Genomic DNA, 15,591 nt, shown 5'->3' with positions numbered 1-15,591 from the left:
ATTTTATGTATTTATAATACAATTAGAAGCATGAATTTAAAAAATAAGTCAATTATTACGCAAAACGAAGAAACTTTCATTTTTTAAATTAAATTGCGAGTACTATTAATACATTTATATGAATTTCCGATCAGATGTCAGCTTTAAGAAAATATTCTTAGGCTAGAAAACTAAATTGAAGAATAACAGAAATAATTAAAGAATGAAACTTAATTCCCGACTTTAAAGTGAAAATAATACAAAAAATAAAATAAAATAAATAAATAAAATAAATAGATAAAACACCTTGCAAACGTGCTGATTTCATACTGTCATGACAATGTATCCTGACATTTTCCTGTCATATCAATACGTATGCAATGTTACAAAAGCAAGATCATCTTGCATAGACCTTGATTTCATGCTGTCATGACAACATCTTGATATTATCCTGTCATATCAATACGTATGCAAGATTACAAAAGCAAGATCATCTTGCCTAGACCTTGCTTTTATGCTGTCATGACAACATCTTGATATTATCTTGTCATATCAATACGTATGCAACATTACAAAAGCAGCATACCTTGATATTTTCCTGATATTATGCTGCATACACCTTGTCAGTCAATATTGTGGCAGCCTGCTGACAGCATAAATGGAGTAACATAACAACATTGAGGCAGCATTAATGCAAGATGATTTTTCTTGCACGTCAACCTTTATGCAATACTGAGGCAAGATATTTTGCTTACTGGGAAGCAGTATAATGAATAGAGCAGCCAGAATTTACCATTTGGGAGATGAGGCTCGTAACGGTGCTGACATATTCATGAAATAAAATAATATAATTGGTTATATTACTTAAAACCAAGGTTTCTGGGAATTTGGACCATCTTCTCCCCCCCCCCCCCCCCCAGATACACCGCTGCCTTCATTGTGGCCATTAAATATAAATGAATTATTTGGAACAATGTTGTGTTTTCCTGACGATACAGGAAATGATGAAAAAACATAGAAACCAAAAACTCTCCCTTTATAAAATCCAGGACACGGACCTGGCCAGCTCTGATGCCAGCCCGAGCTATAAAAAGTCAAACGTCACATAAAAAATATAATACTTTAAGTACACTACGTTTGCAATAGATGGCAGCACATTCTTTCCATCAACTTTAAGTTCACCTTTCAAAATACATTATCAAAAATACATTTCAGTAAAACTTTTTAGCTATTTATTCCGCGAAGATTGTAAGCCACGTGTGTTTTCCTTCGCAAAAAAAAACAAAAACAAAAAACGCTTTAAAATATAATTACTGTTGAAAAAAAACAAAAAAAACTTGGAATTTTTAAAATTCTCGCTTTATTTTTCTTTTGATTTAATTCAATTGCCTCTGACTCTAATTTGAAAGTGGTGTTGATTGCGGGAAATAAGCTCCCCTATCCCTCTTTTGTTACGGGTGCGCCTCTGGTTGTAACCATTTTTGACATTCATGACTTGTTGACTACCACTATTTTCGTAGACGCGAATATACATACTACATATAAATAAGAATTACGCCTTGTCTTTTAGGCTGCGGTGAAAAAATGAGATACATGATAGTGAAATACAAATATCCGGACAATACGAGTTTTAAACTGTTTTTGCTTTTTAAAAGTTGCATATTGTAGTCTCGAACGGTAACAGGTGGCCTTGGTCGCGCAGCAATGCGTCGTCCGAGCATGTCCCAAACATGTTCGATTGGATTCTGGTTAGGAGAGCACGCTGGCTCTTCTATACGCTGTATTGTTTTAGCTTCAAGTATGTTCTCCACCAGACGAGCTCTATGCGGTCGGGCAATATCATCCTGGAAAACAAAGGAATCTCCAATGGCTCCCAGCGTAAGGGATGACATGAGGTCGCAGTATCTGGTCTGCATACCTTCGGCCCGTCAAAGTGCCATTCCGAACGATATGCAGGTCCGTACGTCCGCCTACGCTGATTCCACCCCATACCATCCAACCAACTCATCTGTATTGTGACCTTTCACGAATGAATGCGGGGTTATTTCGAGTGCCCCTGTCCCTCCATAGCAGAACACGTCGGGTGTCACACTCCAGACTCGTCTGTAAGCAGCACTTGGCTCCAATCATGTTGCTCCCAATCTCGATGTTCAGCAGCCCATCTTCTTCGGACCGCACGGTGACGGGGTTCGACCGTCCCTCACGAAGCCGATTATGTTCTGTTTGTCTGGACACCCTTCGTCCAGTTGCCAAGAGTAACTGTCTTTGCAGCTGCGTAGCATTCTCTGTTCTGTTTTTACGGGCTGTTAGTTAACAATATATACCGGTCATCAGTTGCTGTAGTGGGTGTGGCTGACCTTGCCCTGGTTAACATCTAGCATTTCCTGCCTCTTGGAATCGATTCCACAGCCTTGCAACAACACTTCTGGAGATTCCAACAGCATCCGCGCCACTACGTTATATTTGCCCGGATTCCAATCTGCCTATAACACGCCATGTCATGGATTCCGGCAAATCACGTTGTTGAGACATTCTCAAGTAACCCTTGTCTCAAAAAAAAAAAAGAAAGAAAAAAAAACTGCGCAATCAAATTTCACAGTTACGGCAATAACAGAGACGTTTCAGCAACATCCCGATGTCTGCCCTTATCTCTTTTTTCTGGTTTTTGACGTTATGAACACTGATTTGCATATAAACTTTTCTTCTTCCGTTTCCTGGTAGACTTAAAATTATGGATGATTCATTTTATGCTACTTATTAGTATACATCTTTGCGTGATTTTGTTAAAACCATGTGCTCCTCTATTCGTTTTGAGCAGTGTACATACACTACTGGCCATTAAAATTGCTACACCATGAAGGAGTTGTCAGAATGGAACCAAATTTTGCACACGGGATGACAATATTGACCCTAGAAAACAATTACAAAATGATCATTTATTACTGGAAAAATCTCACATGAATGGAGGTTTAAGTACCCTGTTGCGCAACCTCTAGCTGGAATGTAAGAATCGATACGGTAGGGCATTGAGGTACAGCAGTTTAGTACGATGTCCTACGTCCTTTCGTACCACAGTTGCTGTAAACGCGCCACTAATTCAATCAAACTTACAGGCTGTCCAATTTACTGTCTCAAATGGTCCCAGATATGCTCGATTTTAACACAAATCAGTGCATTGCGCAGACCAGAGAAAGTGATAATGTGGAAGAGCGGGTATCGATGCCTGGACCACTTGCTCTGCAGTCGAACGTGCTCACCAGCGCGCTATTCCGGCTTCGAAGCTCGCGGTCTTAAAATTCAAAAACTATATTTTAATTATATTATTGATTTAATTTGCACTTTAATCAAAAGACATCAAAATTAAGTTATATTAGAACTTTGTTCCTTGTATAAATCTATAATTTTGTGAAAAAAAGAGACTAAAAAAAAGTTTTTTGAATTTTTATCCTAAGAGGATATTTGGCCGAATCGGGTCTTGAGCTCTAGACCGGTTGCTCTGCAGTTGACCGGCTAACCAGCGCGCTTTTCGGGATTTGAAGCTCGGTGTCTTAAACTTCAAAAATTCAAAAAACGCTTCTCAATTATATTATGGATTTAATTGCACTTTGTCAAAAGACAGCGAAATTAAGTTATGTTAGAACTTGGTTCCTTGTATAAATCTATAATTAAAAAAAAAAAATGTTTCGAGTTTGACATTTAGTAGAAAAGAAATGTGGCGGAAATGGGTATCGAACCCAGGACCACTTAATTTCAAGTCGAACGCCCTAATCACTGTGCTATTCAGACTTCAAAGCTCGTGTCCTTAAACGTGAAAAACATTAAAAATGCACTTCAATTATATTATTGATTTAATTGCACTTTAATCGAAAGCTGATATAGGAATAGGAGGAAAAACTTTACTTCGGGTTTGAAACTGCTGACTGGAAGGAAACAAAGAGTAGTTTTGACGGGAAATCATTGTAAACTGAGTGATGTTTAAAGCGGGGTTCCTCAGGGTTCAGTTTAGGGCCTGCTTTTTTATTATTTTTATGAATGACATCAATGAAAATATTTCTGGAAGCATGAATTGTTTTGCTGACTATGTAAAAGTTATAGGGATTTTAGAAAATGAAGAAAAAGTAAAACAACTTCAAGAGGATTTAGATCATATTACGAAGTGGGCTGATAGGTGGGGTATGGCAGTCAATGCAGGGAAAGGTCAAGTGCTACTTTTTCACGGAAATAAGCGTACGAGTTATCATTAACAGGGTTCAGTCATTTGTCAAGCAGAAAATGTTATTGATCTAGGTACCTTAATAAATCAGGACTTCAAATTTAGTCAACAGTGCAGCATTGCAAGTAACAAAACCAACAGAATGCTTGGGTTTATCAATAGATCTCTTTCAAACAAAGCTAAGAAGGTTCTTCTGCCTTTTTATATAGGAGTTTAGTTAAGACCTCATTTGGTATATGCTGTTCAGTTTCGATCGCCTTATCTGAAGAAAGATGTTTCTGTATTGGAAAGGGTTCAAAGAAGGGTAACTAGACTAGTAAGGGGACTTTCAGATTTAGATGTCCGACTTAATAGGCTTAATATGTATAGCCTGGAGCAAAAGAGAGTCAGTGGGGACATGATTCAGTTGTTTAAATTTATCAAAATGAAAGATGTTAATGGATTAAATTTTTGCACCGAAAGCAAGTCGAGGGTTCATTGTTTTCAGTTATTTAAATCTCAGGCTAACCTGGGAATTAGGATAAACTACTACTTTAGTAGGGTTGTGGGCAATTGGAACAGCTAACCGGAAGAGGTGGTAATGCGCAAGGGGTTGGACAGCTTTAAGAGGGCCATTGATCTTCATTGAGGACTAATCAATTGACTAAGACCAGCCTAGCTGGGCCCGGAGCATATTGTTGGTCGCCACATTTGTATTTGTATAATATAAAACCGCCAACATAGATGAACTTAAAAAGCAAAACTTTATCTAAATACAAAATTTCTAGATTACTAATCCCTATCATTTAAGTTAGATAAGAAATAAAAGTACCATTAAAATATGCACTGTAAATTTAATCTTCATGATCTGACATTCAAGTTTTGGATCAGGCTGAGAGCAGTCCTGACTTTGAAACTTTTTGATATACAATGGGTAGAAAATTGCTGCTAAGTAGCCTGCTACTAGCATAAAACTATAGGAAGGCTTTATTAGGCTCTAGTTTCATTAAAGTTATCAGGAGTACGTTCAGAAGCCAATATCTTCAATGTAGGACAGCTTCAAAGCTCTTCTTGCAGCTTATAGAGGTCCTACTGAATATTGAAGACATGGCACAAAGTGCAATTTTTTTCGGCGGAAACCCCGAATACAGAAGCTTCGGCTGCTCTGTATGTTTAGTTTTAGCATTAAATGCACGCCAGTTAACTTTTGCGATGCTCTGGTAGTACCAGAAAAGTACATGTTCCTAATTCTTCATTAGAATAAGTAATGTAAAGCATTGTTCAGAATATTGAAGGCATGCTCTACTATTAGGTTTATCATAACCAACTGATATGATCAGAAATTAAATCATAGAATTATCCAACAATAAAGTAGTATCTATTATTTAGGTTATGCATTTTTTATTAATGTAAATATCTAAACATTCTTAATGCAAAATGTTTCAATTTTTGATGATTTTATAAAAGTAATATCATGCATTCTTTCTTACTAGTCTTATTATTTATTAATAATTTTTGAGAAGGATTTAGCTATGTCACAAGTTAAAATATGTTGACAAATTAATGTATCTATTTAAAAAACTGAAATATTGTACCTATACTATTAAATAAAATATAATTTTAAAACAAGTTACTTAAGGATGCCCTTTAGTTGCATATCTGCTTTTGTATATACAAATAATATCACTATTGTTATAAGTTTCAAATCTAGAAATATTTGAAGAATGTTCAATGTAACTCCATTAGAATATATTGCTAATAAACATTTTATTAATTGTTGAATGAATTCTGGAGCCATGGGTTCAATACACACAAATTTCAAAATTAAATATTCATTTCTGTTCTGATTTATCATAAGGTAAAATTTTGAATTTTAAAGACGAATAATTGTAAAAGAAAATTTGCAACATTGTTTCAGGCTGAAATAGTCAAATCACAGCTCATGATTCAGCCAGGCCAAAGCTTTATGCCATCTCTAACATGCTTACATTTCTGAGTGTTTAATATGATTGCAGTTATGTAGAATTCATACTGAGAACAGGAATTTGTGCATCTACTGCTTTGTTCCAATTTTTCTTCAAGAAAGAGAGAGAGAGAGAGATTGCATTATTTTCACCTTTCTTCATTCTTAGAAAAAAAAAGAGAGTAATTAACTTATTAATCCTAAGAAAATGTGGTTAAAATTAATCCTACAACTATATTTAAAAGAAACAATACCATCGTTGCATAAAACTTGAACATGAAAACATTTTCAATTTTCCACAAGGGATAGGTTTTTTTTTTTTTTTTTTGTCAGCCACTGTAGATACAAGAATTGTTTAAGCCCACATCTTAAGATTGCAAAAAAGAAAGACAAATGGCATGTTAAAAGAGGCAATTAAAATTTTTATTCAATAGACCAATACATTTTTTCTTAATCAAGGTTATTCACAAACAAGTGTTCATATAATGATGAATCACATTTTTCCATGAATAAAGACACAACATTTAACAAGCTAAAAGATAAGAAGAGAGTAAGTTAAGCAAAATGCTGGTATATTTTCTGGTCTAAGAGCCCTAAGTACAGCTTTTGAAGCCTGTCATAACTTTATGTTGAAAATAAAACATCATTGAATTTCTATTTCTTTAAAAGATGAAATGATAGGAAAAAAGAGGGGAAATTTTTAATTATATTATTTAGTTCATTTTTTTCTCATTTAAAATGGGGACATAATTTTGACATAAAAAGGCATCTTTTTAATTTTTTGGACAACACAGTGAATATCATATTTATTTCTTAAATTACTACATAATCAAGTAGTGTTTGAAGAAAATTCTGTGGAATTTTTATGAAGAAATGAGCCATTGACAGTGACTTTCGGAAGATGTCATATAAAAAAGTTTTTTTTTTCCAATTTATTTTCCATTTTTTTACAGTTCTTAGAAGTAAAAACACTGATTTTTTATTTAAAAGAACTGAAAATTTGACTACTTGGAAGTACTTCAACATTTTGAAAGAGAACAAAAATTCGACATTGGAACCTGCAGAAACTTATTAAGAAATAATATTTTTTTAAATTTATTTATCTATTTATAAATAATTTTTATTTCGGATGATACAGTAATGAGGGGTATTGCCATGATTTTTTTTTTTTTTTTTTTTTTTTTCTGAGACGTCCAAGGACGGTTGCTGATAATAGCTCATTTTATCCCAAAAACTAATGAAAATTTTAGAATATTCCTCAACTATTTTATTATTTAGTAATTATACAAATAGATATGTAATAACTATGTCACCAAAACATTTTATTGAAAATATGTCTTTTTTGTATCAAATTAACCTTGCTTCCTCCTTGAATATTTTAGGTTTGTAAAAAAATAAAAGAATTAACATTTAACTAAACACATGCATTCTAATAACAATTTTCAAAAAACTGTCAGACTTCTGTTGTTTATAACTCATCACTCATCACAGAGAGTATGTCAAATATGAACATGATTGAAATAAATGCTGACATATATCTCACATTTTGATGAACTAAATGTAAAGAATTTTCACAATGACATTGTATGAATGTGAAATACAATAAAATTATTGGCTCATTTAAATGAATTTTCAAAATGCAAAAATATGCAATGGTACATCAAACAATTCTAACATAATTTGCTCTGGAACTACATATAAGATTATAAAATTAATTCACAAAACACTTAAGCAATACAAACCTTCACTGTATGACAGGCACTTAAGGCAGCAAGTGCATTGCTGGTGCACCTTCATGCATTTATATGGTAGTTCATGTATGGCTTTAGTTTTAATATTCAATAAAACTAAATCTTTAACATTTCTAAAGAAAATTTGTTTTGATGCCTTATTTATTCAGTAAGGCACCATGGTTACAAAAGCTGAATTTCTACTTGTACAATAGTTGTACTAAAGCCGTAGGAAAACGTTATCTTTCCCAAATCATGAAATTGAATAAGAGTTGACCAGTCAAGCTTTTTTCAGCATCCTAAAATAGTTAATAAACTTATTTGAAGTTTAGTTTGTCATGTTAAAACTTCTATGCTTTCTGACTCCATATTGCACAAAAATATTTTCTTTTCTACAAAAATACATATTTCTAATAAATGCTATACAAAATATAAAAAGTTTAATGTACAAAATACATAAAAAGATCTAAAAAATTTTGACTAATATAAAATTAATAAAATATATTTTTCAATCACAAAAAACACTTTTGAATTTATTTTTGCCTTATGTCCTTATAGGTATATAAAAATAAATTTAAACATTTAACTACAGTACAAAGAACTCCCAAATATTTTGTATGATAAAAGGTGAAAATGTAATGAGGTATCTAAAGAGAGGGAGCTGTATTATGGTTTAGGACGCAAGCAAGAAATTGAAATCGAAAACTAGAGATTAACAAAGATTTTACCATTTTCAATGTAAGCAGAATGAAGATTTGTAGGAAGGTTATTAGGGAGTCTTAAATACTGTAGCTATTTTGAAACATTTGATCTTGCAGCATTTAAAATGCTAGTCTATAAAACAAAAGGAAATGAATACTTTTAGTAGTATATAACTACTTATATATATAATAAAATAGTACACAACTACACATCACTTTACAAAATATATTATAAACGTGAGATTCCTTTTCAACTGTTCAAAAGGTAAAGTTAAACAATTGATTTTTATAAGTTATTTAATAGTACTAAAATATATAAAACGCCACAAGCATACATAAAAGTTCCTTTGGTGTATTTCAATATAACAATACCAAATCAATGCAAGACAATTGTTGTTAAAAAGCAATACTTAATGTCTGAAATCAGTCTGCTTCAAAGCAATTGTTGTTTGGTGTTGAATATCATTGATCAATTTGTCCATACTTTCAAGTAATAAATAGAGTGAATCAGTTTTGCTTTTTGTTCCCAAGTACTTTCCAGGCAGATTGTTAAGAAATGTCTTCAGAGTAGTAAAGTTTTTCCTATATTTATAAGAATAAACATCAGTACAAACATAAGAATTGCTTTGGGCAGGTAAAAGACAGTAACTGCAAATTTTATTTATTTATTTATTTATTTTTTGCTTTTCTGTCACCTCTAGTACGTCAACCTTATTGTACAATCTGGCTTATTTTGTTTCGGCTGAAAAAAATTATGAAAAAAAAAGTACTTTCAACGTTTCCCTATTGTTAGCATTGAATCCAAAATGTGTTTCTTCAACCATCTCAAAAACTTATTTCTGCAGTTACTGCCGTTTACCTGCCCTTGGTAGTATAATTTAGTGTTCAGAATAAGAATTAAAATTTAGGCATCTTGAAGATGCCTAAGATAAGTTTCCAGGCACCAAAATGAACCATCTAGGTGACATTTTTGATGAATGAAATAGATATGTCTTTATTAAATTGAAATGTTACACATTTCAGTAAAATATTTAAAAATATCTAAAATATGCAGAGGAACGATTTTTTAAAGACGAAATTGATTATATTTTGAAATTACTTTACAAAATTCTTCACATCAAATGTAATTCAGGTCTCAATCACAAGAAGTTTACTAAGTAATGCTTTAGTTCGATCCAAAACTTTAGGCATCAGATTTAGCACCTAGGTTTGCAAATCAAGGTATCAAATTAATATTTTTAGTTTCAAAATGAGACTAAAAACTACTTATTTCTCACACTAATATGGGTCATTCTTCAAAAAGTGTAACTTTTCTGTCACATGCCTTTTACAGTAAAAAATGATTTTTAATTTCATCAAAAAAATATATCTATTTAAACCTGTCAACAGTTTTTTAATAATAATTTTTTATTTTAGTATATTTTTGGTTCACAACATGTGAAGTCTCACATCTGTGGCATCACACACCTTGCTTGACTGTTTATGCTGCTTAATAACTTGCTTAATCAAAAGTATATACTTATTTATTTGTTATTCCTTGCACAAGTGTCTCAAATACAAATTGTTTAAGTATATTTAATTTTTTAATATTGTGTTTTAGTTCATTTTAATAGGACAAGGAGTAATGTCACACAATAAATTCTCACCTCCGTTACCTAAACACAAAATACCATTCCTCATTGATACGTGGCAGTAATGACATTCAATTTTATTTTCCATGATACAAAGGGATACCCTTGTTTATATTTTCGGCCATAGTTGAAGTTGTGAGATTTTTGTCGAAAAACAAGAAGATAGATTTTGCTTAAAAAATTTAGTGTAGTTATTCTGACTTCTCACCTCCGTTAACTTGAATTTCAGGGATGTAAATTAATGTAAAAAAGAAGTGAACATGTTTTGATATGCTTAACATGTGCAGATTGCACCCCCGGGACAGACCTTATCAATGTCATTATTTCTGAGGTGAAAATAAACGATGGAGGGGAAATACATCAATTACAGGAATTCTACCAAAATTATAAGTTGCCAGTATATCCTCAAATTTACTAAATATACTATTTTTAAACATATTTTTGAAACTACTAATTAAGCTGTACTTTAATTAACAGAGCTTAATATTACATTCCCATAATCATTAAAATAGCTGATTGCTCGCACAATTAACAAAATTACTACTTTGATATTAAATTGGCCTTGATATTTAAATATTAAAAGTTTTTTCTTTTTCAGTGAACAAAGCATTTTATAACTTTTTTTTTATCTATAAGTAAAATAATTGGAACTTAGCTGGGCTATTGTTTATGGTTCCTTCTAGTAGGTAACACTTTCATGTAAGAATTAAAAAAAAGAAAACAAAAGGTTTCAAAATGGAAAAATATTTGTGTTCAAAAGTAGATTAGAGATAAGTGAGCGAGTAAAGTGCAGTCTACATTTTTAAAAATAATTTTATTAATTTAAACAACACAAAAGTAAATTAATCTAAAGGTCAAGGGCCAAAAATCTTTAATATGCAGTTCAATGAGACATAGATTTTTAAAAAAATCATATTACACGAAATAAATGTATAATACTACACCCAAACCTGTTTTTATGCGGTGAGTAGGGACCATGTTTAAAAAAAATCGCATTACAAAAATTGTTCCAAATTTCATTGAGTAGCTTTAAAAAGTTGTTCGAAATTTCACGAGTAGCTTTAAAAAGTTTTTTTCACAACACAGATAAAAGTTTTTTTTTTTTTGCCGTGGATAGAGACCGCATAAAAAAAGTCTCACATAGAACAATCCCCAAAAACTTACAAAATTGCAATATTTAAAAAAAACAAAATAAACCAAATGATGGTTTTTGCCGAGTAGTCGTACTAAATTATCCAAATAAGGAAATTTTTGGGAGGTCGCAGTGATTTCTCATCGGGGTGCCTATGTCGTCACTTGAAGATATTATCTCTCACTCGTCTTAACACTAGAAAGACGGAAGCGGTCATTTTGACCGCTAACTATTTTTAAATACTCATATTTGCTGTAATTAATTTTCAAGCTCTTATTCCTTCATTGACTATTCATAACTATTTATTAAGATCTCACAAAAGTAAATTTTATTTCCTTAGGCTCATTATTACAGCCGCTATAAATGTTTATACCTAGAAAGACTGACGGCGGTCATTTTGACTGCTCAATGATCTGTTATTTGTGCTTCCGCTTTTTTTCACTTTTCTATAATCAGATGTGTGTACTATGGGTAATTGTTAGCTGTCAGGATGACTAATGTTCATTTGGGCTTGAGTAGCACCTGCTGGTCAGGTTTATTTCTGTAAACTGTTAGGAAAATGCAAAATGCCTGCTGGTTGAATGGTTTCATTTTTCTGCTATCTGCACAATGGGAAATGCTGTTAAAGGTAAATTTGAAAAACATGTGACTGGACACATAAAATTACTTTGGGTCTGAAAAGAAATAAATATAAACAGGTGGATTCCAAAAAATTGTGCTGAAATTCTTTTGTGCACCAAAACATGTGATTTGCTTGAAACATTGATCTTTCTTTCCTTCGGTGATATTGAAGTGCTCAGTCACTTCATAATCACAATTTTTTTTAGCCGTAGCACTTGAATATAGGATGCATTCGGAACCCAGATTTGCAGAAAAAGACTGTTCTTCAAAGTCTGAATCAGAAGAAACCTCGCTAATAAAAACTGATGTGCAAGATATAAAAACCAGTAAATGAATAAGGGAAAAGGGTTTGAAACCGAAAAAAAAAGAGAAAAATTCAAAAACAGAACTCTCCATTTTCTCCTATTTCCTCCAAGTCACCTCCAATGATCAATTTTGCTAGATATAATTAAGATTCTACCTCAAGAAAAAGGTTAAAATAGGGTCAAATGAAAGAATGAGGAAATAAATCTATGAACATTTCTTCTGATTGCAAAGAAACTGTTTATGGCTCATATACAGGCAAAGTGATAACGATGAGCATTTCAAATTACTGTAAAAGATAGTAATGTATGATATATTGCATACGATATATAGCTAATTTTGAAAACTAACACATGCATGGTTGAAAATACTTGTTAATTATTACATGATAGGAAAAGTTCCTATATTTTGCACAAATTTACTCTTTCTCAATACCAATTTTATAAAGCATGTGTATTTCACTTGATCAAACATTTAAAAAAAAAAAAAACAGCCTGAGACTGATTTGCAGACTATCTTATGACTAAAATGTTAAATCAATTTCTGACACATTGAAATAAAACATTTCTATGATTAAAAATCGCAAAAAGAAGAAACTTCCAATCTTTTAAGTATGGCGATCAAAATGACCGCTGCTAGTCGTTCTAAGTATACGGAAAACGCTGGCTCTCTAGTGTTAAAATAATTTTGTCAATTGAATCCCAATCTGATTGAAATTTTAATATACTGTACAAAAAAAATTTGCACAGAAAAAATTGCACAGAAAAAAATGGCATAAAAAAAGACTGCATAAAACAGGTTTGGATGTACATGATTTAGTTCTATTGAATTTATCTGAATTGTATTAAATGTTATTGTCAAAATATCGCCAGCTTCTTATCTTTTAGAGACCTGCATATTCAAAACAAGTAATACAGCAAAAAATAATTATTTTAGACATTTTTAAAAATGAAAATTTCACTACTTTAAATATAAGCTGACAAACATTTAATTAAGAATATCCAGAAAAATAAATATAGTGCTTTAGAAAATTGCTCTTTGATTTACCTTAACTCTTCTTCCAAAAGCATAGTATAGCATAAACTACGTTTCACCGTACAAGTGAAGGTTTTTAATGTGTGAATCCCTTTACCAAGATTATTCTCAGCTGCTGCTTTTAATTCCTTTTCCTGATGCAGAATACTTTTCACCTATGGTAAAATTCAGATTATTTAGTGAATAAAATGCAGTTAATTAAGCAAAATACTTTTTAAGAAAAAAATATATATCATTGCCTCAGAACAACAGTAGGATATCTTAGTGTTGTTCCTGGGATCAGATGTCTTACTGTTGCTCTGAGGCGAAGATATGTTGCTAGCTATTTCCAGTAATTTGAAATCTAACAAATCATATTCACAAGTTATGATAGCATTTTTGAAACTAAAGAATCTGTTATTACACTTTTTAGTTATCTGATATTACATTATTAAGCTGAAAATGTTTTTTGATTTTCATTGTTTGTTCATTCAAAGAAGTCATCTTTATTGGGATTGGACAACTATTCACAAAAAATTTCTTTAAAAAAAAAAAAAAAGCAAATCACTGAGTGAGTATTTATCTATCACAAAGTTATCCCACCAGTCTTTGAAATTGGGGTTAGGTCCATATTATGTCAAAATAAAGTAATATATTTAAGTTTCTTAAACATGGTTATTAGAATAATTCCCTACAAAAATGCCAGCAAGTAACTTGGGTGTTATTTCAGGTTTCAGATTTTTTCTTTAGATAAAAAAAAAACTTTTTGACTGAAACACTATCATCCATGACAGTCTGCCTAAAAGTACAAGTAATAATCAAATACATAGATAGGCAGCACTTGCCTAGCACTCCACACAATCTTTCCAAATTCCATAGCAAGCACAGAAGCTTTCAAAATAAATAAACTAGTATAATCAAAAAGTTCAAGTATCACAATGCTATCCCAGCAGTCACAAAGTAGGTAATTTCATGAAATTCAAGTCTCCTGAAACACAGTCAATCATCAACTTGCAGTACACATGAATTTTAGCAACAAAAAAGGCATGTAGGGCAAAGAAGTTATGGTAGTGAAATGCCAAATGTTACTTTCAGAATAAAAACTGAGATCCTGTTATGTAATTCAGCAATGTATATAAATTTACGATAAAATGATAGAAACCTATGTAGTTAATAAAAAATACAATTTGATAAATGTAGAGGGATTCACGGCCGTAACTAGACTTTCATTTCAGGGAGAGTTTTGCCAACATATTTCTCGCTAAGTCTTTATGATAAATAAAATTCGATTTCATTTGTATATTCTATGGATTTTGTAAAATCAGACTTTTTAAATCAGAGGGTACTGCTTTAAGGACATTAAAATGAGCAAATATAAAAAATGACGTGAATTTGGAAAATAAATCCACACAACTTCATAAATCAGAGGGCGCTGCTTTAAGGAAATTGAAATGAGCGAATATGAAAAATGATGTATAAATGAAGAAAAGAAATCGAAATAACTTCACCCCTGTTGAATGATTGATGTCTTCTCAACAACTCAAAAGGATAGATTCATGTACTCATATGCTCACATTTGAAGTAATAATTCTTTAACTCAAATTTTGACAGTGATAAAATTTGTTAATAAAGAGTTAGGCACTTTCAAATTAAAAGAATTTTGATGTTTTTATTAGCGTCAGGTATTTAATAATTTGAAGAAAAACACTGTATTGTTTTGTAAGAAAGGATGTTTGTAATAACTACAATAAAAATTTATACTGCAGATAAAGCACCGAGTTTAATTCTTCAATAGCAATTTATTTATTTATTTTTTAACTCTGCCATAGGCTGGAGTTCGTCTTGTTCCTATGCCGGTCCAAAGCCTGGATAAAAGTGGAGGTTGGGCGATGGGCTAAACACTCATCCACGTAAAAAACCCATGTTTACAGAAATGGCTAGCAAAGAATTCTCTTTTGACGGAGATGGACTGGGTCCTGCGGTCTCCCAGCAGATGAATATTCATTTGATGTTGAGAAACTGGCCATGATGCATACGAGGTAAAGCTGAAAGGAAGCCCATACATGGATGAGGACACTCACCCAACCAAAAATAAAACTTAAGATTGGGACCTGGAATGTCAGAACCATGTTCCAAGTTGAGAATACCAAGTAGACTAAATGAAATGAGAAACAATGACATTGATATGCTAGGAGTATCGGAGTCAAAATGGACATTCTTTGCGGAGGAAAGGACCTCAGACAACTATAATAATTTACACGAAAAAAGCGTTGCCATAATACTGACTGAAAAAGCAAAGAAAAGCCTTTTGGACTGGCAACCTGT

At 32.0% G+C, this 15,591-nt stretch overlaps 1 protein-coding gene across 1 annotated transcript in view; it reads right to left on the bottom strand.

Moving 5' to 3' along the window:
- Positions 1 to 6,542: 6,542 nt before the first annotated feature.
- Positions 6,543 to 15,591, bottom strand: part of LOC129231454 (ankyrin repeat, SAM and basic leucine zipper domain-containing protein 1-like) — a 35,108-nt gene continuing 26,059 nt past the window's right edge. The window contains exons 8-9 of the mRNA XM_054865772.1: positions 13,300 to 13,442; positions 6,543 to 9,147 (exon numbers count right to left, since the gene is read on the bottom strand). Coding sequence (XP_054721747.1) covers positions 8,976 to 9,147; positions 13,300 to 13,442 — 315 coding nt within the window. The 3' untranslated portion in view covers positions 6,543 to 8,975. The remainder of the gene's footprint in view (positions 9,148 to 13,299; positions 13,443 to 15,591) is intronic.

The sequence above is a fragment of the Uloborus diversus genome, chromosome 10 (assembly GCF_026930045.1).
Source record: "Uloborus diversus isolate 005 chromosome 10, Udiv.v.3.1, whole genome shotgun sequence".
NCBI lineage: Eukaryota > Metazoa > Arthropoda > Arachnida > Araneae > Uloboridae > Uloborus > Uloborus diversus.
Note: the sequence above shows the minus strand (reverse complement) of the source record. Positions and strands in the feature narration are given on the sequence as shown.